Here is a 24,562-nt window from a genome sequence, read left to right as displayed (position 1 = left end):
TCAATTGAAGGTCAGCTAAGTTTACCAAGGCTACTTAAAGTTACTAGCTCGGTATTTGAAGTTATATTATCATTAGTAGTCTATCAGGTAAAAGCATATGCTTATTATTCATCATTTCTCAAATAGTTATTAGCTAATCATTCAGTCGAATATGCTTTGCTACAGCCATTGAATCTGTCTTTGCGCGTTAAGGGACATTAATGACTAGTTCTGTCAACGACATTATGTTATTATATTTTTCAATATTGAAATACAAGAGCAAATGTTATTAAATCAGTGACTGAAATTTACGCTTGGTGTTTGCCAAAAGGCACCTAAAGACTCTCAGACCATGTGAAACAAGATTCTCTGGTCTGACGAAACCAAGATTGAACACTTTAGCCTGAATGCCAAGAGTCACGTCTGGAGGACACCTGGCACCATCCATACGGTGAAGCATGGTGGTGGCAGCATCATGTTGTGGGGATGTTTTTTAGTGGCAGGGACTGGGAGACTAGTCAGGATCGAGGGAAAGATGAACAGAGCAAAATAGAGATCATTGATGAAAACCTGCTCCAGAGCGCTCAGGACCTCAGACTGGGGCGAAGGTTCACCTTCCAACAGGACAACGACCCTAAGCACACAACCAAGACAAGTCTCAATGTCCTTGAGTGGCCCAGCCAGAGTCTGGACTTGAACTCGATCGAACATCTCTGGAGAGTAGAGGTCGACCGATTAATCGGAATGGCTGATTTCAAGTTTTCATAACAATCGGAAATCGGTATTTTTGGACACCGATTTGGCCGATTTTTTTATATTACACCTTTATTTAACTAGGCGAGTCAGTTAAGAACACGTTCTTATTTTCAATGACGGCCTAGGAACGGTGGGTTAACTGCCTTGTTCAGGGGCAGAACGACAGATTTTTACCTCTGGGATTCAATCTTGCAACCTTACAGTTAACTAGTCCAACGCTCTAACCACCTGCCTCTCATTGCACTCCACGAGGAGCCTGCCTGTTACACGAATGCAGTAAGAAGCCAAGGTAAGTTGCTAGCTAGCATTAAACTGATCTTATAAAAAACAATCAATCATAAATCACTAGTTAACTACACATGGTTGATGATATTACTAGTTTATCTAACGTGTCCTGCGTTGCATATAATCGATGCGGTGCGCATTCGCGGAAAAAGGACTGTCGTTGCTCCAACGTGTACCTAACCATAAACATCAATGCCTTTCTTAAAATCAATACACAGAAGTATATATTTTTAAACCTGCATATTTAGCTAAAAGACAATTGAATCCATTTTAGAATAAGGCTGTAATGTAAGAAAATGTGGAAAACGTCAAGGGGTCTGCATACCTTGAATGCACTGTATATTTATACTCTCGACTCCAACATATTTCTAAAATTCCATTATTTTACTTTTTAAATTGTGTGTATTGTTAGATATTACTGCACTGTTGGAGCTAGGAACACATGCATTTCGCTACACCCACAATTACATCTGCTAAACATGTGTAAGCGACCAATAAAGTTTGATTTGACAGTAGTGTACATGTTCTCTGTAAGCCATCTAAAAGGAGGAGACCCAGATTGCCTCCAAATAGAAACCTCCCTCCCTGATCGCGATGGAGGGAATCATCTCTAACCTTCTGGGAGCAGCAGAGTTGGCTGAGACTGGAAGATACAGCCTGACATGGAGATAAGTCTCCCCATCCGCAGCTATTTTTGACATCTCGCTCTCGAAAAAAAAAAGATGCTTTGTTGCACACATTCCTAGGAGGGCTTTAGAAGAGAGAAAGGAAATATTTCCACCGGGAGAAACATGATTAAACTAGGCCTATGACCATAGAGCTGGGGATTAGAATGCTGGTGAAGACGACGAGGCAGAGGTTTGGGGAGATTTAAAGATAAAGCCCTACCATCTTCCTCTCACAGCGAATGGACCACCATGGGTTTTCCTTCAAGGGAAATTGTCTACAAGAACAAAGGTTAGCCTTAATCGCATGTGGGGAAAAAAGTGAAAACKTCCTTATAAGGTGGAATGAGATTAGCCATTAGCAATTGTAATGTCACGACGTTGGCAGTTACCCTGCAATACCGGTTTACTAGCCTATATGCACAACAGATGTACACACATAATAGATGAACAGGTTCACTCCAATTAACTGGTGTTCCCATTGTGACTGATTGGTGAGCGCTACATGCAAAAAGCCTTTGTTTTGTAACAGACCTTTGCATAGCTGATGGCATGGAGAGATCGTATTGGCAAATTGATCTTGCTCTGTCTATTGTATTTGTGTGTCGTTTCATAACCACACACACACACAGAATGTACTCAGACCTGTTGACAGAGAAAGACAAAGTGAGGTGTGTGTTTGAGAGAAAACATACCGTGATAAGGTAGAGGAGGAGAGTATGGAGAGAGAATGAATGACTGCTTACGTACAGTAAAGTATGGGAGCGTCTGTTTGTTTACCTCTGGAGCGAGAGGCACGTTAAAGACTGTTTTCAGTGATCCAGGTCTGGGAAACAGCCAGCACCTGAAGCTGGAGGAGCCCCAGGATTACAGGCCTTAAGCTCTTTAGTATCTCTCAGTAATGGCAACATGACCTGGACTCACTGTGACAAGGAGTCAATCCCCATCTACAGCTTCCATTGCAATCTAGCTAACGGCCTTTTTCTCATTCAGGACCCATGGGTCCTACACATGATAAGTAGGACCCAAAAATACAAAACATCCTTGCAGTTGAATGACAGCGCACAAACCGGAGGCTTTTTAAAGGAATGGAATGACAAAGGGCAAACACATTACCTACATGTAGCCTACAGAGGACTGTTGCTTTAAAATGGTAGACCTAGGGCTGTTGCGATGACTATCGTTGCGAACTGTGTGAAGACTATTTCTTCCTAACAAAGACAGCCAACTTCGCCAAACGGGGGGATGATTTAACAAAAGCACATTTTCGAAAAAAGCACAATCGTTGCACGACTGTACCTAACCATAAACATCAATGCCCTTCTTAAATCAATACACAGAAGTATATATTTTTTTAAACCTGCATATTTAGTTAAAAGAAATCCAGGTTAGCAGGCAATATTAACCAGGTGAAATTGTGTCACTTCTCTTGCGTTCATTGCACGCAGAGTCAGGGTATATGCAACAGTTTGGGCCGCCTGGCTCGTTGCGAACCAATTTGCCAGAATTTACGTAATTATGACATAACATTGAAGGTTGTGCAATGTAACAGCAATATTTAGACTTATGGATGCCACCCGTTAGATAAAATACGGAACAGTTCCGTATTTCACTGAAAGAATAAATGTTTTGTTTTCGAGATGATAGTTTCCGGATTCGACCATATTAATGACCTAAGGCTCATATTTCTGTGTGTTATGTTATAATTAAGTCTATGATTTGATAGAGCAGTCTGACTGAGCGATGGTAGGCACCAGCAGGCTCGTAAGCATTCATTCAAACAGCAATTTTGTGCGTTTTGCCAGCAGCTCTTCACAATGCTTCAAGCATTGCGCTGTTTATGACTTCAAGCCTATCAACTCCCGAGATTAGGCTGGTGTAACCGATGTGAAATGGCTAGCTAGTTAGCGGGGTGTGCGCTAATAGCGTTTCAAACGTCACTCGCTCTGAGACTTGGAGTAGTTGTTCCCCTTGCTCTGCATGGGTAACGCTGCTTCGAGGGTGGCTGTTGTCGATGTGTTCCTCGTTCGAGCCCAGGTAGGAGCGAGGAGAGGGACGGAAGCTATACTGTTACACTGGCAATACTAAAGTGCCTATAAGAACATCCAATAGTCAAAGGTATATGAAATACAAATCGTATAGAGAGAAATAGTTCTTTAATTCCTATAATAACTACAAACTAAAACTTCTTAGCTGGGAATATTGAAGACTCATGTTAAAAGGAACCACCAGCTTTCATATGTTCTCATGTTCTGAGCAAGGAACTTAAACATTAGCTTTTTTACATGGCACATATTGCACTTTTACTTTCTTCTCCAACACTTTGTTTTTGCATTATTTAAACCAAATTGAACATGTTTCATTATTTATTTGAGGCCAACTTGATTGTATTGATGTATTATATTAAGTTAAAATAAGTGTTCATTCAGTATTGTTGTAATTGTCATTATTACAAATAAATAAATACTTTTTCTTTTTTTAAATCGGCCGATTAAATCGGTATCGGCGTTGAAAAATCATAATTGGTCGACCTCTAGTCTGAATACTTATGTAAATAAAATAWTTTATTTTTTATATTTGTGTCTAAACCTGTTTTCACTGTCATTATGGGGTAGTGTGTKGACTTTTAAAATCCATTTTAGAATAAAGCTGTAACGTAAGAACTTTGGGAAAAGTCAAGGGTTCTGAGTACTTTCCGAAGGCACTGTGGAAGGTGCTGATTAATTCAAAGCATTTCAGATGTTGCATGTAGAACACTCATACGCATATTAGAAATTGTGCACATGCATATGTTCTGAGACCCCCCCTGCCCTAAAAAAAAACGCATAAAAAAAAAAAAAAAAATGACTGTGCCGTTATACAATAGGCCTACATAGCCTATCGGATATTATGCACGGTAGATATATATATTTTTTTACAGATTTAAGATGTCTTGGTACATAATTGGTCTAGCCTACACTCCAAAATTAAACACATTCTAGTTATCGCCTTTGAGTGTGGACTATATTATTATGCATACTCGATGGAATGGTTACCTRATGCTACGCTCCAAACGTTCTATCCATGAGTCTAGGAGAGAACGAAAAGGCCTAGGCGATGCTGTTGGTTCATCGATTGTGCAGGGCGGCTTACAGCGTTAGCCTACAATTATCGTCAATTTGCATTTGAATAGCCTAGTAATAGGGAATGTTTTATATTTATTATAATTACTAAGCTGATATTACCTTTAGCTACAATATATCTCACCACCATGCATTTCCATGTCCTCCTCTTTCCTTTCTTGAGCACGCAGAGATAGGGGCTGTCAACAGTTTAATTATGTTTTGTTGTGAAAAGATGTTACTATCAATGTTCCCAAACAGATTTCACTTGGTTTCCCAAAATAAACACTGAGTAGCTGCAGGAACATGGTTGGAGAGCCCATTGCATACATAGTTTGGGCGGAATATCACCTATTATCAAATAGGTAGGAACAGAGGCAGGAGAAAACATGCTCCTCAAACAGTGGTTGATGCGTGAAGTGAAATACATGTCCTTAAAGGCCAGACATTTCTAAATGCAATCCRGTGTGAAAGCAGAGTTTTGATGATTGACACTATAAAAGCAGGATCCCAGCTGCTACTATATTTATTTCTCAGCTGCTCTGCTACAAACCTGGAGTAGCCTACCCGGCATGACTTAAACTGCAGAAAAGCGGCCTCCATTCGCTATTCTAGTGCATACCGATGACATGTCTTTTTCCCCCTGCCCCTGTTCCTACCTCTTTCATAAATGGGCCCTTACCTATTTGATAAATTGGCCATTCTAAATCAAAACAAATTTTWCTAATTAGTAACAAGATTAAACTGAGAATAGTCTGACGGGTAAAAATATGATCACTTGAGAGAATAGGTTGTGCAACATGAAGCTAAGGAACAGAGCACAAACTTTTCAAATAGTCATGCAGCCCATATATGTTTTGATTTCTAAGACATTTAAGGTTTGTTTCATTCACAACAAATGTTGCCAAATAGGTCCTATATGCTAGATTTAGAGTTGTTTCAAATGATCACATATGCTCAACATTGCCATTTTATTCAGCAAAGTTCAATTATATTATTCTTACAAAATCATAACATAATGACAGGAGATTAAAATATATGCTTTTGTCTGCTAAATGAACTAGCTTCCAGCCTATGGTATGGTGCATAGCCAGATAACATACAGTAGGCCAACTCGTATTSGTTTCTTCTGAAATAAATTCTCCATATCATGTTTCTTTAGACCTACCAAAAAAATAAAAAATAARAACAATGCATTTATTGTGATGGCGTATATTAAATCGATTTTTTAGAATTCTTTAAAATGTAGATGTTCTAAAAGGCATGCATCAGCGGCTTGTATGCGGAGGAGGCCTAGAGATGCTAAACATGTTTGTTAATTAACAGTCAATAACCAGCTGACAAACCTTCATGACCGCCACAGCCTTAGCCTATACGCACAAAATTGTCCAGGCTCACACTTCTTACAGGAGATGCAGCAGGCCTGATGCCCTTTTTATGTTCTCTCCTATTGAGAAACACTGACACTAGAGCACAGCAGCATATCACAGGAGCAACAGCAAACCTGCTCCGCATTGCCGTCACCTAGCAACCAGATACTGCACTGGCCTTGCTGAGGGTGCAATGTAAGGCGTCTATTTCTAGTGACTGTCACAAAACTGTAGATGGTTATTTAAGGACCTGCTGAAAGCTTTATGGGCCTATTTTATAGCGCTATCTGCTTTCGCTTAAAAGATCCTCAGTCTCTATGTGCATGAGGGTGGCTCTGAGTCTTTTGGAGTGAAATGCTGGCCTCTCCACAGCAGAACAAAGCCAGGGGTACAACAGCAAATAAGAGAATCCACGAGCTGACACTGGAGTAAAACATGTTGTGGAAATTGTGGCGTTGTAATATCAGTGCAGACTACAGATCGATTCTTACATGCAGACCAGACCATGCGTGTGCCACCGCGCGCATGTTGATTTTGTCCACCCACACRAGACGCGATCAGGACACGCATGAGGAAATATCAAAACGACCTCGGAATCAACTATATTAATTTGGGGACAGGTCGAAAAGCATTAAACATTTATGGCAATAGCTAGCTAGCTTACTGTTAGCTAATTTGTCCTGGGATATAAACATTGGGTTGTTATTTTACTTGGAATTTTACTTTGATATGGTGGTTGGCAACCAACTTTAAGGTGTATTACCACCAACAACTGGAATGGAGTGTGGACCTCAGTTAATCTTTCAATCACCCACGTGGGTATATGCTCTTAAAAACCAATGAGGAGATGGGAGAGGCGGGACTTGCAGCATGTCAAGCGTCACAAATAGAACCAAGTTCTATTTTTGCACCTGGCTACACAGACGCTAGCGAGCAGTGTGGGTGCAATGATTGAATAACATGTATGTGTACGGACTCGGGAGAGGCAAAGGTCAAGAGCCATGCGTCCTCCGAAACACGACCCTGCCAAGCCGCACTGCTTCTTGACACACTGCTCGCTTAACTCGGAAGCCAGCCACAACAATGAGTCGGAGGAAACACGTACAACTGGCGACCATGTCAGCGTGCATGCGCCCGGCCGCCACAGGAGTCACTAGAGCGCCATGGGACAAGGACATCCCGGCCGGCCAAACCCTCCCCTAACCCAGATGACGCTGGGCCAATTGTGTGTTGCCTCATGGGTCTCCAGTCTCAAAGAAAACCATTAGTAACACACTACGCCGTCATGGATTAAAATCCTGCAGCGCACGCAAGGTCCCCCTGCTCAAGCCAGCGCATGTCCAGGCCCGTCTGAAGTTTGCCAATGACCATCTGGATGATCCAGAGGAGGAATGGGAGAAGGTCATGTGGTCTGATGAGACAAAAAAAMAGCTTTTTGGTCTAAACTCCACTCGCCGTGTTTGGAGGAAGAAGAAGGATGAGTACAACCCCAAGAACACCATCCCAACTGTGAAGCATGGAGGTGGAAACATCATTCTTTGGGGATGCTTTTCTGCAAAGGAGACAGGACGACTGCACCGTATTGAGGGGAGGATGGACGGGGCCATGTATCGCGAGATCTTGGCCAACAACCTCCTTCCCTCAGTAAGAGCATTGAAGATGGGTCGTGGCTGGGTCTTCCAGCATGACAACGACCCGAAACACACAGTCAGGGCAACTAAGGAGTGGCTCCGTAAGAAGCATCTCAAGGTCCTGGAGTGGCCTAGCCAGTCTCCAGACCTGAACCCAATAGAAAATCTTTGGAGGGAGCTGAAAGTCCGTATTGCCCAGCGACAGCCCCGAAACCTGAAGAATCTGGAGGTCTGTATGGAAGAGTGGTCCAAAATCCCTGCTGCAGTGTGTGCAAACCTGGTCAAGAACTACAGGAAACGTATGATCTCTGTAATTGCAAACAAAGGTTTCTGTACCAAATATTAAGTTCTGCTTTTCTGATGTATCAAATACTTATGTCATGCAATAAAATGCAAATGAATTACTTAAAAATCATACAATGTGATTTTCTGGATTTTCTGCAAAATCAGCAGTGTATCAAATACTTGTTCTCCCCAAGACATCAGTCAGGAAGTTTAAGCTTGGTCGCAAATGGGTCCAAGCATACTTCCAAAGTTGTGGCAAAATGGCTTAAGGACAACAAAGTCAAGGTATTGGAGTGGCCATCACAAAGCCCTGACCTCAATCCTATTGAAAATTTGTGGGCAGAACTGAAAAAGTGTGTGCGAGCAAGGATGCCTACATACGACTCCGTTACACCAGCTCTGTCAGGAGGAATGGGCCAAAATTCACCCAACTTATTGTGGGAAGCTTGTGGAAGGCTACCCGAAACGTTTGACCCAAGTTAAACAATTTAAAGGCAATGCTACCAAATACAAATTGAGTGGAATGTGATGAAATAATTAAAAGCTGAAATAAATCATTCTCTATTATTCTGACATTTCACATTCTTAAAATAAAGTGGTGATCCTAACTGACCTAAGACGGAATTTTTTACTAGGATCAAATGTCAGGAATTGTGAAAAACTGAGTTTAAATGTATTTGGCTAAGATGTATGTAAACTTCCGACTGTACGTCCATGATAGGTTCAAATTTGGTTCAGTCCAGTCCGTCTGTGGACATTAACATCAAGGCCAGGGTGGACTGACCATATTTCAAAGTCGATGGACATGCAGTGTCTGTTGGTGCTCAGTGGGTGAGGACGCTGGTTAAAGTAAATGGAAAGAGGGGGCTGCTCATGGTAGGTTTCAGTAAGAGCTGGGAGGTGACATCAGCTCGATAGTATTTTTAATATTTGGCGGTATTATTACTATATTCCTCTTTGATTTAGAAGATACTGTTAGGCCTACACCAGCACTGTTATCAGGCTGTATTAGCGAGCTACGTTTGCTAACTAGCATTAGCAGCTAACACAATTTAGCTAATAATTTAAAAAAAGAAAGAACTCAAACAGTGTAATTCTAGAACGCTTGTGGATTTATATTAAGATCAAAGTGGAAACATCATTGTCATCAACATTGTTGCATGTGCTGCATTGACCATGCAGACTGAATTGTATCGTTCCTATTCTGTGTGGAAAACACAGAATCCTGCGTTATTGCAACCTCTGACGTGCACACGAGAAAACATGGGCACACTCAAGAGTAGAGGTCGATCGATTATGATTTTAACGCTGATACCGATTATTGGAGGACCAAAAAAAGCTGATTAAAATCTGACATTTTTTTTAAATATTTTTTTTATATATAATAACATTTACAACAATACTGAATGAACACTTATTTTAACTTGATATAATACAAATAAAAATCTATTTAGTCTAAAATAAATATGAAAGATGTTCAATTTGGTTTAAATAATGTTGGAGAAGAAAGTAAAAGTGCAATATGTGCCATGTAAAAAGGCTAACGTTTAAGTTCCTTACTCAGAACATATGAAAGCTGGTGGTTCCTTTTAACATGAGTCTTCAATATTCCCATTTAAGAAGTTTTAGGTTGTAGTTATTATAGGAATTATAGGACTTTTTCTCTCTATACCATATGTATTTCATATACCTTTGACTATTGGATGTTCTTATAGGCACTATAGTACTGCCAGCCTAATAGATGGGCTTGAAGTCACAAAGAGCTGCTGGCAAATGCAGGAAAGTGCTGTTTGAATGAATGCTTACGAGCCTGCTGCTGCCTACCACCTCTGTCAGACTGCTCTATCAAATCATAGACTTAATTATAATATAATACACACACAGAAATACGAGCCTTAGGTCATTAATATGGTCAAATCCGGAAAATATCATTTAGAAAACAAAACGTTTATTCTTTCAGTGAAATACGGAACCGTTCTGTATTTTATCGAACGGGTGACATCTATAACTCTTAAATATTCCTGTTACATTGCACAACCTTCAATGTTATGTCATAATTATGTACAATTCTGGCAAATTAATTACGGTCTTTGTTAGGAAGAAATGGTCTTCACACAGTTCGCAACATGCCAGGCAGCACAAACTGCTGCATATACCCTGAGTCCGCTTGCACAGAACGCAAGTGACACAATAAGTGACACAATTTCCCTAGTTAATATTGCCTGCTAACGTGAATTTCTTTCAACTAAATATGCAGGTCTAAAAAATATATACTTGTGTATTGATTTTAAGAAAGGCATTGATGTTTATGGTTAGGTACATTGGTGCAACGACAGTGCTTTTTTCGCGAATGCGCTTGTTAAATCATCACCCATTTGGCGAAGTAGGCTGTGAGTCGATAAATTAACAGGCACCGCATCGATTATATTATATGCAACGGAGGAAAAGCTAGATAAACTAGTAATATCATCAACCATGTGTAGTTAACTAGTGATTATGTTAAGATTGATTGTTTTTTTAAAGATAAGTTTAATGTTAGCTAGCAACTTACGTTGGCTCCTTGCTGCACTCGCATAACAGGTGGTCAGCCTGCCACACAGCCTCCTCGTGGAGTGCAATGTAATCGGACATAGTCGGCATCCAAAAATGCAGATTACCGACTGTTATGAAAACTTGAAAACCGTCCCTAATTAAAATCGGTCGACCTCTACTCAAGAGTACACAAATGAGAGCAGCTTGCCTTTTGCACTGTATCTACTGAACATCATTTGATAGCAGAAAAACAGTTAAGAAACCAAATAACTAAACTACTAATATTGATACGCTCGCAAAGTCTAGGGATTTTATGCTCAGCTAACTGGTCTGCAACACGTTTTAAGATGTGCATCTGTGTAAGAAATCAGCGTATGAGGACCGTGTTGTATGTACATGTACCCAGTAGAGCGCAAACTTACAGAGCTCAGGACCAGCTCCGTCTTGACCTCTTGGTCAGCCGGTTCTGTCAGATTATTGATATGGTCAAGGCGACAAAATAAACAACTACAAAAGGCAAGCCCAACTAAAGAGGTTAACTAACACAAAGAAACTTGGGCTGAGAGGTATCTGGCCTCCTCTCTCTCCAGGACTGATGATCATCCCAATTGCCCACACCTGAGTAATTAAGGCTTCCTGGCTGAGCATATTACCTAACCCGGTTGATGCTGCCCCCTGGGGATGGAGTGTGGACTTGGTAGTGGTAGTGTCTAATCGCACTCCTAAGACCGTACCTATCTAACCTATTCCATAACATCCACCCAATTATGATTGTGATTATGCCAATGCTGTGAGAGAAACAGTTATGAGACAAAAACACACATTGAGAGAGAGGCTGACGGTCATAGAATATAAATATGGCTATTATTATCATCATCATTATTGCATGACTTCAGGTCAAGTTGGAGAGGCTACTCAAAGTTCACATGCTACTCATCACATGAGATGCGATTCCAATCTTGTTGGTTGACAGGCTAAAACAAACAACAACAAAAAAACACCTGCAGCCATGGGAGAAACCTGAATATCCTGTTATGGGTGAACCCAAGATTCAATTGAGACTGACAGCTAAGGTGTCAGGACAATTTCAGCAAGCACAACAAACGATCACATGACTTAGTTTTTAAAATTTTGGGAACATGGAAAAACAACTAGTGGCTGATAGATGTCCATGATGCTACAAGGCAAACTGGCTTGATGTGAAATTGGAATTGAAAAAGAAGGCCTCGTGGACAGTGTTATGACAAAGGTGCCAATGCAAGAGGATGTCTTCCAGGTTGTGAACCTAGCACCAAGGGGTGGTTTCCAGATGTCAAAAACACAGACCTCGGTATCACACCTGAGCACACCATTTATTACCTTAGAAAAGGTCAAAAAGTGTTTGACTAATTTTCAGCGGCAACGGTTTCCACAGTTCACGAAACTCCTTTTACATTTGGCCTACCTTTTAACAAAAACCTGAGACATTCAGTGGTGTAAAGTACTTAAGTAAAAATACTAGATATGTTTTTTTGTTTGTTGGTATCTGTACTTTACTTTTAAAATTTTGCCAACTTTTACTACACTACATTCCCAAAGAAAATAATGTACTTTTTACACCATATATTTCCCCTGACACCCGAAAGTACTCCAATTCACACTCTTACCAAAGAACATCCCATGTCATCTCTACTGCCTCTGATCTGGCGGACTCACTAAACACAAATGATTTGTTTGTAAATTATGTCTGAATGTTGGAGCGTGCCCCGGCTATCCGTAAAAAACAAATATATATATATATATATATTTGTGCCATCTGGTTTGCTTAATATAAGGAATTTGAAATGGTTTATACTTTTACTTTTGATACTTAAGTATATTTAAAACCAAATACTTTTAGACAAGTAGTATTTTACTGGGTGACTCACTTTTACTTGAGTCATTTTCTATTAAAAAGGTATCTTTACTTTTACTCAAGTATCACAATTGAGTACTTTCCCCACCGCTGGACACAAGACACTGCTTCACTAGCGCTGGCTCCTGATAAGGCCTGTGCTTTATGATCATATTCCCAATCACACAAGGTACACATTCTACATTACAGAATGTAGGTTACACTGCTACGCCACATCAATCTGAAAGAGACGCAAAAGAGAACAGGGTTTACACTTTAGGCCTGCTTGCAGACATTAGTGCAGCGGCACTTGCCCTAACGATTTGCTCAGTCAACTGCCAGGTTATCAGAAACATGTACTGTAAATTAAGCTATAAATTGTAGATTAGTGCCAATGGGACTTGTTGCCAGTTTCCATTCTAGATAGTCATGGTGCAGCTTTCACAGGACCTCGTTACTCCTCCCTATTAGCTTACATATTGATAGGTCAAGTCCTGAACTTTATTTAGTTATTCAGCCGATTCACTTTTACAGAATATTCCCACCCTCACACTGTAAAAATAGACAGCAACCTCTGAGTGGAGGGGTCAGACGACCTTATGAAATGGAGAATAAATTAAATATGGGTATGACAGCACAGGGGGATTAGATCAAAAGAAACCGACATGAGGTCCTCATGTCATTGTCAAGCTTTGAAAAAGTGGCCTAGATCTGACTGGCCCAGTGCAAAATGGCAATGACGTAGGGGTCCATTGCAAACAGAAAGTGCATGAACATGTGAAGCGAGTCATAAAATGAGGGAGTGACAGACAGCCTACAGCCTACTGTAGCCTAGTCTGTGGGCATTAATGCATGTCGATTGATACCGCACAACCCACTGCAGTTGCTAAACCGGTTGGGGGAGACTGGTCAGTCAGGTCTGCTTCTCACACCAGTCGCAAAGGCTTCTTTAGGGTTCACTCCGAATGATGCCGGCTGAGCATGTGACAAAAACAGAAAAGAGCAGTCAAAGAGACGATTAAAAAGAGTGTGTTGCAAGAAAAACAGGAGGCCTAGTGGGCCTGGTGCAGACTACTCTTTGACAATGAACATGTGTTAACCACAGCAAGAACAATTAGCAAAAAATCCCAAGGGATCGATATGTTTATAACAAGGAAATAACACTATACTAGAATATTTGAATATGATTAAATGACAGTGTAACTGATCACGTAATAGGCCTAATGAGATTGTGGTGTAAAAAAGGCTCAGCTGCAGGTGTGATCAGGCAATATTGTATCTACTCTGGAAATCTGTCTACGTTTTAATGAAGACTGCTCCCTTCAGACACTCAATGTAATTGCTAAGCATGACTTATTCTGCACTAGAATGCACTGGAGAGTGAGTCAGTGCACACAAAGGGTCCACATACAACCAATGCACTCTCGGCAAGTTCCCCGCAGTCTGATTTCTTATAACAAACCCTCAACACAACATAAATAAAAACCCTGGCGTCCATAAGGGACTGGGCACTCAGCTAAGAGTAGACGGTCGCCAACGCACAAAGCCAGGACTTTTACACGGTCCTGTGAAGTTCAAAAAATATATAATATACATACACACACCTGGTAGGCATTGCAATCATTCTCATGAGGTTTATTTTGGCCTCAACAACTGTACCGGAAGTGTTAATCCCCACCTGTCGCCCAGGAATCCGTAGCGCAGGTGTCTTTAACTCACGTTACAACAGTTCCGTCTATGGGACACGGTGACACTTGAGTGTGTCTTCGATCACACCGACAGCGTCATTGCATTTTGATACACCAGAATTGTATTCATTTCCAATGAAACGCTGCGTTTGCCTTGCAGCATTGCGTTGCAAAGGCATTTGCAGTGCATTCGGTGTGGTGCATACGTTGAATTTATCAAACATATGCGTCAAACTATAGGTGTAGATGGCTTGACAGAAATGGTAGCAGAAGGTACATGTTGAACTTTTGTTGTACATAAATCCAGATGATGCTGCGTGCTATTTTGTGCAATGACGCTGTCGGTGTGATCAAATCGTTACAAGGAGCATGTTCTCCTAAAATAAATTTAGGCACACAACGAAAGTATTTGAGTTAGAGTTTTCATGATAAGAAATGACAAAGTTCTTGAACATGAGAACAATGATCAGCTGCCCTTTTAAGTGGTGGGCCGTTAACCGTGGTAACGAGGCACTCCTGTCTGTCAGAGAAATTAGATTCTCCGACATCTCTTCGCTAGCAGTTGAGCAAGCTCAAACTAACATTGAAAAACAACCAAGATCGTGAACAAAACGATGTAAATGGCCAAGAAACAAAAGGAAAAAGTCACCCTTTAGTAGAGTATGGGGTAAATTCGACCAACATCTATGCTCAAAACGTATCTTTCAGCACTTCACAGTGCGCTCAGCCCCGTTGCGGTGAGAGAAGTATACCACGCAATAGTGCCCGTGCTGAAAGATTCCATTTATTATGAGTTCGTAGTTCTTTATGCGATTAGCTAACAGCTATGAGACAAAACGTCAGAAATACTTTGAAAATAGCTACGGCAGCATTTTCTTTGCTATAAATCAACTCGCACGTGCTCATACTTGACTTTTACAGTTCGTCCACATCTATTTTTAGGCGCATATGCCAGTAAAATTGTCGCACTGTAGAGCTCTGTACTGGGTTTCGAGAAAGACGTCTGTCAGCCAGACTAACCGAGGGGGCCGGGGCTGTGCTTAGATGTCTGACCTCATGAAGAGGTATAACACTACACTGCATACTAAATCTTGTCCCACACAAATAATCACAGAAGAAAAAAAAAAAAGACATGTTTTACATTGTTCAGTCTGGCCTATCTGCTGTAATAACATAAGGTTATTACAACATTTTATTGTTGTTTTTACTTCATGTTACATTTAGTAATAGTATAAGCTTTCTATTTGTAATGCTCTGGTATTACATAATCATCAACCAGGGGATTTGATCTTGTAACCCTGTGGTTACACACTGTTGCAGCCAAGACCCAAGGCTGCTTTTTGCTTTCCCACCCATAGAGAAGGAAGTGCACTCTTCCACAGAGTGCACTTCCTAATCTGCACACATAGGTGCCAGCCATAGCACTCAGGCTGTGATGGGCTAACAATAGGCTAAACTTGATGTAAGTGATCTGCAAAGTGTCTGGTTGTGGTTGACAGAGAGCATGTCCTCCGCTCATTTGTCTTCTTTTGAAAAACATGAATAAATGGCAAACAACTAGACTACACTCATATTTACCACTTGACAAGCATCCATTGCAAATGAGTCAGTTTGCATATGAATAAAAAGAGACCAACTCATCCATTGAGCTAAATCTAAACAGCTTGCCGAAACCTCTTGATATCTAAACAAAGTTTTGTTTTTTGCCCCGGTACTACACAGCTGATTCAAATAACCAACTCATCATCAAGCTTTCATTATCCGAATAAACTGTGTAGCGCTACAGGAAAAAAACATGCACACAGGAGATCCCAGGACAGAATTTGGGAAACCCTGTTTTAGCACACACACAGTGGAAACAAGTAAGTCATATGACAAAGCCTATCAATCTATTAGTCAGGAGTTGTCAATGGCAAATTTGTGCATTTAACAAAGCAGGACACAGACTTAGCTATCGGCCTAACTTATCAGTGTTTGAATTGCTCCAGAATGGCATGGGTTTGATCAGAATCCAGCTTTAGAACACCGCTGAAGTCTGACTTTAAATGAAGCCGGCTATCTTCAGGAAAAAATTCGGTCTAGCATGTTTTGAGAAATACCTTGCAGGGCTTCTGGCTGCCATGGCAACAATGCAGGTCTCCCAGTGAGTCATCATTTCAGTGTCTTATCACACAACATGGGGCTATAAACACTCCAGAAACTCTACTGCAGGATGAAAGATCAGCATATCTACAGCTGCAGTACTTCCCCAGCCTGCTATACTGTGATTCATGCATTATAGCTGGCCAAACATTGTGTAGTAAAACCATTTAGCTTCTGTACAACAGGTTCCACAGCCCCTCTCTCACTCCTGCACACAGGTACTTACACAAACTGACCAATTACTTTAGATTGGGAAGGAGCGCAAACATAACATGAATCAAATAAAATGTTAGTCACATGTCCCGAATACAGGTATTACAGTGAAATGCTTACTTACGAGCCCCTAACCGACAGTGCAGTTAAAAAAAATACWGATAAGAATAAGAGATAAAAGTAACAAGTACTTCAAGAGCAGCAGCAAAAAAAATAACAATATATACACAAGGGGGTGCCGCTACAGAGTCAATGTGCAGGTGCATCGGTTAGTTGAGGTAGCATGTACATGTAGGTCAAGTTAATTAAAGTGACTATGCATAGATGACAACAGAGTGGCACTGGTGTGGAGAGGGGGGGCAATGCGAGTAGTCCGGGTAGCCATTTAACTAGATGTTCAGGAGTCTTATGGCTTGGGGGTAGATCTTGGACCTAGATTTGGTGCTCCGGTACCGCTTGCCGTGCGGTGGCAGAGAACAGTCTATGACTAAGGTGGCTGGAGTCCTTGACAATTTTTAGGGCCTTCCTCTGACACCGCCTGGTATGGAGGTCCTGTATGGCAGGAAGCTTGGCCCAAGTGATGTACTGGGCCGTTCGCACTACCCTCTGTAGTGCCTTGCGGTAGGAGGCCGAGCAGTCAGGATGCTCTCGATGGTGCAGCTGTAGAACCTTTTGAGGATCTGAGGACCCATGCCAAATATTTTCAGTCTCGAGGTGGAATAGGTTTTGTCGTGCCCGCTTCGCGACTGTCAAGGTGTGCTTGGACAATGTTAGTTTGTTGATGTGGACACCAAGGAACTTGAAGCTGAGAAAACTCAGATTTAGGCTATTGTTATGATGCATAGATTGTGGGTTAAAGTGTAATAATGCCATTAAGTTATGACGGGTAGCCTATTAGAATGCGTCAAGAAATAGGAGCAATGCCAAGCTGTTTATTTTTTGGGAAATATGCCCATGTTGTGTGGGCTTATTGAGGACTATACCAGAGGAAAACACTTTTTCACAACATGAATAAAATGGTTAATTATTTGTGTAAAATGACTTTTACACAAAGAGGTGATGTGAGGATGGAGGCATTAAATATGAAACCAAAGCTGTCGTTCCCCTATCAGTGTTGTGCAGACACAGCTAAGCCAATTATATCAAACCGGAGGTACTCAACCACATCACTCCCTGTCAGGGATATGGATTTAACAGAAATCAAAACAGTTCAGGCCTTCACCTATCCATCTTTATACCCAGGGACCACTTAAACGTGAATGACATAGCAAATCGACCTGTAGCTGATTGGGAACAACAGGGGGAACCAGAGTGAGTCCTCTGGGGAGTAGGCAGAAAGCATTCCTGGGAACCACTGATGGAACCAGTCATGAATCAAATGAGCGAGGCGTAAACCTCTGTGTGGGGCCCACACCTGAGCAGAGTCAAACAACCACACACGGCGCTAACCACAAGTAAGTTGCCCCAAATTAATTTGCCATAACAACCAGCGCTCAAATCAATACATCAGAGCCTAACCACACTACACCAACACAAGAGGTGAGCAACTCGTCCACTGTGCAACCCATTTCACTCAAGACAACATTAGGCTACCTCTCCGATTACTCTCACTGGCATACAGATGGGGATCAGAGAAACAGACAGACTAGGTTAGCCAAAACAAGAGCGGTAGGATGAGGTCTCTGCTCCAGAGAAATAGGGAAGGAGAGGGAGAGCGAGAGAGCTGGTGGGGTGAATCAGAATCCTGTCTGACGACACACGAGCATCTCTGTTATGGCGATCATAACCTCACCAAGAAGTCCAGTTAGCTCCCCTCATCACCCCCAACCACTGTGCCTAATTACTGTCAAGTCACTCAAATAGACATGCATTCTTGCAGCTATTCATTCTGCAGGTCATTCTGTCAGAAATGTTGAAAACGTCACACATTTTTTTGTACTTGCACTGCCCCAATGCCCAAACCCCACTTCTTTGTCCTTATGCAACATGGTGCACATCTGATTATATCCCACTTTGTTCATCCTGTACTCCCTCAGAGTTCAAGTCGGGAGTTTTCTGAGTCTCAAAAAGGTACTCAATGCACACAAGCTGTAACAACCGTCAATGGCCAGGAATACTGCCCCCGACAAAACACTCCACCCACATACCAACCCCCTCCCCTACACAATCCTCCATTCAAGGGGTGCGAGTCACTCCAGCATTATCACCCAGAGCTGAACCAGTCTGCGACATCATTAATAAAATGCCACCCATTCAGACAAGAGTAGCCTAGGAGGTTATGGTCGACTACAACTATCTCGCAGAATCGAAAGGGCCATGAAACCACATACTAGGCTAGTTAACCATGTTAGTACTAGCTACTAAACAGTAATAAAATAGACTAATTGAGAACTTTACTGATCAACTTTATTTTTATAAATCGGCATTAGTGGTCAATTTACATTCAAACAGAGGAGAAAGATAATCTGTTATCATGTGCTCCATACCCACCCCCCTCCCTCTCTGAGTTTAAAGATCAGGAGAGGAAGCCTGCTGCTGCAGGTCATGGAAGGGGGGGCGCAGGTGGGAAACCACCCCACCGAGGGAAGCCCAAAGCCCCCTAGGCTATCTCCCTCGGTCCTTCCGGTCCTGCTGGTGTGGGGCTGTTTGTGACACGTTACTCTGTAATATCCATCAATGACTTTATTCAGAGTAGTGTATAATGGCACATTACGTTTCTAACCAAACAAAAAGGTGAAAAGTCACAAATAAACAAGTCAAACATTCCCTCAATCCATAAGCAGCATTAGCCTAGTCAATGCCATGTAGGCCCAAGGTTCAGTGTCTGCACTTTTCCCCCTCGTCATTTCAACATGTTGGCAGGCTAACTTGTCTGAACTTGACTGCTGAAGTCAGTGAGAGGTTTTGCTTTAGCAAATTAAGTTTCAGCAGTCTTCCCTCATACCATGCAGTAGACGTGAGGATAGTGTGAATCTTGAGTTTCCAATATGGACTCTTAAGGTGAAAGGAGATACTTTCATATTCCTGAATACATTGACATTTCTCTCCCAGACAGGCTTCAGCGACACATAATTCTCTATTGGGGCTTAATAAATTACTCTGCATAAACATTAAAGATCAAATTGTCATTGTAACACAGATGCCTTGTAGCTACATTTGGGGAGTGGTGGGATCAACTTCCTTTAATGAACTGTACTTATGACCTGGTTTGGATTATCTAGTCAATTCTCCCATCAGGAATAATTCATGATGGTTGAATGAACAATTACTACCCAGGCTGGATCCTGATACTTGGTGGCTACCCTGCTTTTTAAAACACACACCCCAATCACCTCATTTAGGCTACAGTGTGAGGCTTTCAGTCCCATCTTCACTGCCCCATCCAGGGCCCCAGATATAGCGGACTGTCTCTCACACACACACACACACACACACACACTAGGAGTTCATCAGATAATAACCAAGCTCTTGATCATACAAAGTGTGGGTTGACTAAGAGAAGTTCAACACAGGCGCTCAATTCACACGTGTCATTGAAATACAGTATGTGTGGCCAGGACTGAATTTGGCATAATTGCTGAATGAAGAATAAAAAGGAGGTACGCACTTAAAAGTGCCGAGCGGTTTTGGATTCTGAACCGCTCTCTCAATCCCAATAATACTGCTGAGCATGAAGCAATGTAATCCCTATCTATAGGTTTCATTGTGTCTGACAACGGTTTGGATTGAGGAATTTGACCGTGGAAATTTATTTTGAGGCAACTGTTATAGTATCCATCTTGAAATGTCCTATAAAACAAAAATTGCAAGGCATATGGCAGGGCATAGCAACAGACTCAGATTTAACAGTAACAATGCACTGGCAGCATACAATTCCCATTCCCTCCAGTGAAACTAACTTGCAATGTTGCACTATATGAGGTAAAGTGAACATTCTTCTCAATGTCACTGTTCTATGTCAAGTCTCCATATTGAAGAACCTCTGAGTAAAACAAAGGCTACCTGTAATTTAGCAATCTGCCACTACATTCAAGGCCCAGGACAGAAGCTACACTGAACATAAATAAACACAACATGAAACAATTTCAAATATTTTTGTTCATATAAGGAAATCAGTCAATTGAAATAAATGCATTAGTCCTTAATCTTGGATTTAACAGGACTGGGAATACAGATATGCATCTGTTGGTCACAGAGAACTTTCAAAAAGCTAGGGGTGTGGATCAGAGAACCGGTCAGTATTGACAGCTCCTTCGCAGAGTTGTCTGTGGAATGTTGTCTCAGTCTGCTTCAATAGCTGTGCGAAGTTGCTGGATATTTGCGGGAACTGGAACACCCTGTTGTACATGTCGATCCAGAGCAACCCAAACATGCTCAATGCGTGATATGTCTGGTGAGTATGCAGGCCATGGAAGAACTGGGACATTTTCAGCTTCCAGGAGTGGTGTACAGATCCTTGCGACATGGGGCCATGCATTATCATGCTGAAACATTAGGTGATGGCTGCGGATGAATGACGGACAATGGGCCTCAGGATCTCGTCACGGAATCTGTGCATTAAAATTGCCATCGATAAAATGTCCATAGTTTATGCGGGCCCATACCATAACCCCACCGCCACCATGGGGCACTCTGTTCACAAAGTTGACATGAGCAAACCGCTCACCGACACGACGCCATACACGTTGTCTGCCATCGGCCCAGTACAGTTGAAACTGGGATTAATCCGTGAAGAGCACATTTCTCCAGTGTGCCAGTGGCCATCGAAGGTGAGCATTTGCCCACTGAAGTCGGTTACGAATTCGAACTGCAGTCAAGTCAAGACCCTGGTAAGGACGACGTGCACGCAGATGTGCTTCCCTGACAGTTATGCAAACCTACAGTTTCATCAGCTGTCCGGGTGGCTAGTCTCAGACAATCCCGCAGGTGAAGAAGCCGGATGTGGAGGTTCTGGGCTGGCTTGGTTACACTTGGTTTGTGGTTGTGAGGCCGGTTGGATGTACTGCCAAATTCTCTAAGACAACGCTGAAGCCGGCTTATGGTAGAGAATTTAACATGTCATTCTCTGGCAACAGCTCTGGTGTACATTCCTGCAGTCAGCATGCCAATTGCACACTCCCTCAAAACTTGAGACATCTGTGGAATTGTTGTGTGACAACAATAGAGTGGCCTTTTATTGTCCCCAGCACAAGGTGATCATGCCGTTTAATCATCTTCTTGAGATGCCACACCTGTCAGGTGGATGGATTATCTTGGCAAAGGAGAGGCTCACTAACAGTGATGTAAACAAATGTGCGCACAACATTTTAGAGAAATACGCTTTTTGTACATATGGAACATTTCTGGGATATTTTATTTCAGCTCATGAAACATGGGACCAACACTTTACATGTTGGTTTTACATGTTGCATTTATATTTTTGTTCAGTGTAGATCATAGGCTACATTACAGTTCTCCTGGCTGCCAAGGTGTACAAAATATCACTCTCCAGCTAGGATGAAATTCTCAGAACGCAACATTTCATTGATATGCAGGCTCCTCCTTACCAAAACAAACAATATAAAGTTAATGTAGTAGGCCTATGTTGAGGGCTCTGTAGTTTTCATGGATTCAAAACATAAATGAATGCATGTGTCTGGCCTTGGCCCATATGTCTTGTACAGGAAAATAACCAACAACTATCCAGATGCGTCGTGACTAGTAGTACTGCACAAAATATATAGCTGTCAAAAGAGCAATTACCATGCATAAATAATAACGGTACTATTTGAGTGGAGAAATTGACAGGCACTGACGGAGATTTCAAACCAGCTAAAACGTAGGCAGTGCACAATATACACAAAAGTATCAGCAATTAGATCAATCTCTCATTCTCTCGATGTAGCCTACTTTGCCAGGATTGCACTTCAGTCCTCCTTGTGAGCATACATCACAGCTGGCTGCCAAAAAACAGAGGCTGAAAATGCCACTGTCATTAGCTACCCAAAGCTTCCGCGTTTCATTGACCAACACATTTTTATCTCTGTACAGATCGTCTGACTGTACAGATTGGTAGAAAATAGTCAATGTCCGACTACGTCGGGTATTGATCACGTTTGRTAGAGTAAACGTGAAGTGTCAACACCGCCACCCTTTCACTTGAGACTATTTCAGGCAGCATTTTTTATTTTCTTACCTTTGAGCTGCGGCAAGGGTGAAAGCTCGGTAAAAGTTTGAGTTCGGAACTGGGACGACCCTTGAGATTTCTTCTGTTTCTGGGCCTTCCTCATTGATTTTCGCGTGAACCCGTCCACTTTCTCAGACGCAGAGATCGCCGACATTTTGAAGCATCAACTGTATCGTTGAAGTATTTTTTGACATGTGCACCAACGATAGATTTAGGGTGTTCCACAAGTGGGCTATGTCTCCCAGCCCAGGAGCATCAAAATCTTCTGCAACTTGAAATAATGGCGTAAACAGCTAACTTTGAAAAACACCTTCTGCTTGTTTGATCCACTGAAGCTTGCTAGTTAATCAGTTTCCATGTAAAGCCCGCATTTTCGTCCCGCTTGTTGAGTCCAGTAAGCTGTTTAGAAAACTAGCTAGCGTTAGCTAACGCTACGCGTATCAACAAGCCAGCCAACTCATGACAGATTTATGAGAAAACGTATCTAGGTTAACGTTAGCTAATAGACTGACAGCAGAAACACTGCTTAAATAAATTGCTGGGGATATTTAACTTGTAATTTCTGCAATATAGCAACCTGTTGCTATAATTGTCATTTTATAGCTAACCAGCTAACGTTAGCTACTTCAGAGAGAACACTTATGCTAACTAGCATAAAACTAGCTGTCAGTGCTAGCTTTTTAAATGACAGACAAAAAATGCTAATGTTAGCCAGCTGGCTGCTTGGCTAACGTTAGCTACCTTGCTAGCTGCTTCGTTAAAACGTACCGTTACCTAAATAATATGAACATTTACAATTTAAAGCGAACTGTCATGATGAAATTCATACTATTTTCCACAAGAAAAATAAATATTGTATTCCGTGTCTTCTAGCAGCAGTTGGCTTTGTCAAAATGAAAAACAGTCTGGACGAATGAAGTCTGGCAACCTCGAACTACTCAGTAACGTTCGTATATCGGAAGAACCACGGCGCCAATGGAGTCATGTTCAGCACTTTCCCGTGTCCATTTAGTCGGAAATATCGAGTTGCACTGAACACACCGATAATCACTTTTTACTTGTAATCGGACGTCAATAACTTTTTCGATTTATTAGATAACACAATTCCATGTAAAAAGCCGCCACACTGCAAACTCAGTGAAACCATAAACAGCTTTATGAGTACATCGTTGTCGGATTGCATTTTGTGACAAAAGCGTACGTCTTTGACAGACAACTGCAGTGGCCAACCAAAATGTTCAAACAGGCATGCTCATGCCTTTTTTTTTTTTTACCAATTGAATTCGACTAAGACTGGGCTCTAAACCATGTGACATATTGCACAGAAAACAAATACCAGTAAATTGGCAACTGGAAACGTTTATAAATAGGCAGGATACTGTGTCCATATAAACAAAAATTGTCAACATTGTCATTTCAGGCGAGTGCTTCTTTTGAGGCCAGGCATAGGTTGCAATTACATCACTTACTATATTTATCCATCAGGATGATACACTAACATCCAATTAATGTCACCTATATTTGCAGCAGAGATCCAACAGTGTGGTGTGAGGTTAAAAAGATTGTTTGACCCCACAATCATGTGATCCTCTGAATGTAAGCCCCCAGCACTAGTAGCATGCTAACCTTTGCACATGTGATCACATGCAGAGAGCAGAAGAAAATGTTCTCATGGTGGAGGCACTAGCTCAGACACCAGACATCCATGTTTCAGACAGACACAAAAGAATGTTGCAGGTTGACAGGACTACAAACTATCATGCATTCTTAGTCTCCTTTCAGTAAAAATGATCATGGTGTATGTGAAGACAGGATTAACACAGTGCAAACACATGTCAAGTTACAACAGAAGTGGAAAGTATACTGGAAAAACAGC

At 41.7% G+C, this 24,562-nt stretch overlaps 1 protein-coding gene across 1 annotated transcript in view; it reads right to left on the bottom strand.

Moving 5' to 3' along the window:
• LOC111954381 (serine/threonine-protein phosphatase 2A 56 kDa regulatory subunit alpha isoform) overlaps nt 1-23,896 on the bottom strand; it is a 76,165-nt gene extending 52,269 nt beyond the window's left edge. Inside the window, exon 1 of the mRNA XM_023974091.3 lies at nt 22,696-23,896. Coding sequence (XP_023829859.1) covers nt 22,696-22,840 — 145 coding nt within the window. The 5' untranslated portion in view covers nt 22,841-23,896. The remainder of the gene's footprint in view (nt 1-22,695) is intronic.
• Between the last annotated feature and the right edge of the window lie 666 nt (nt 23,897-24,562).

This window comes from Salvelinus sp. IW2-2015, linkage group LG28, assembly GCF_002910315.2.
Source record: "Salvelinus sp. IW2-2015 linkage group LG28, ASM291031v2, whole genome shotgun sequence".
Lineage (NCBI taxonomy): Eukaryota > Metazoa > Chordata > Actinopteri > Salmoniformes > Salmonidae > Salvelinus > Salvelinus sp. IW2-2015.
Note: the sequence above shows the minus strand (reverse complement) of the source record. Positions and strands in the feature narration are given on the sequence as shown.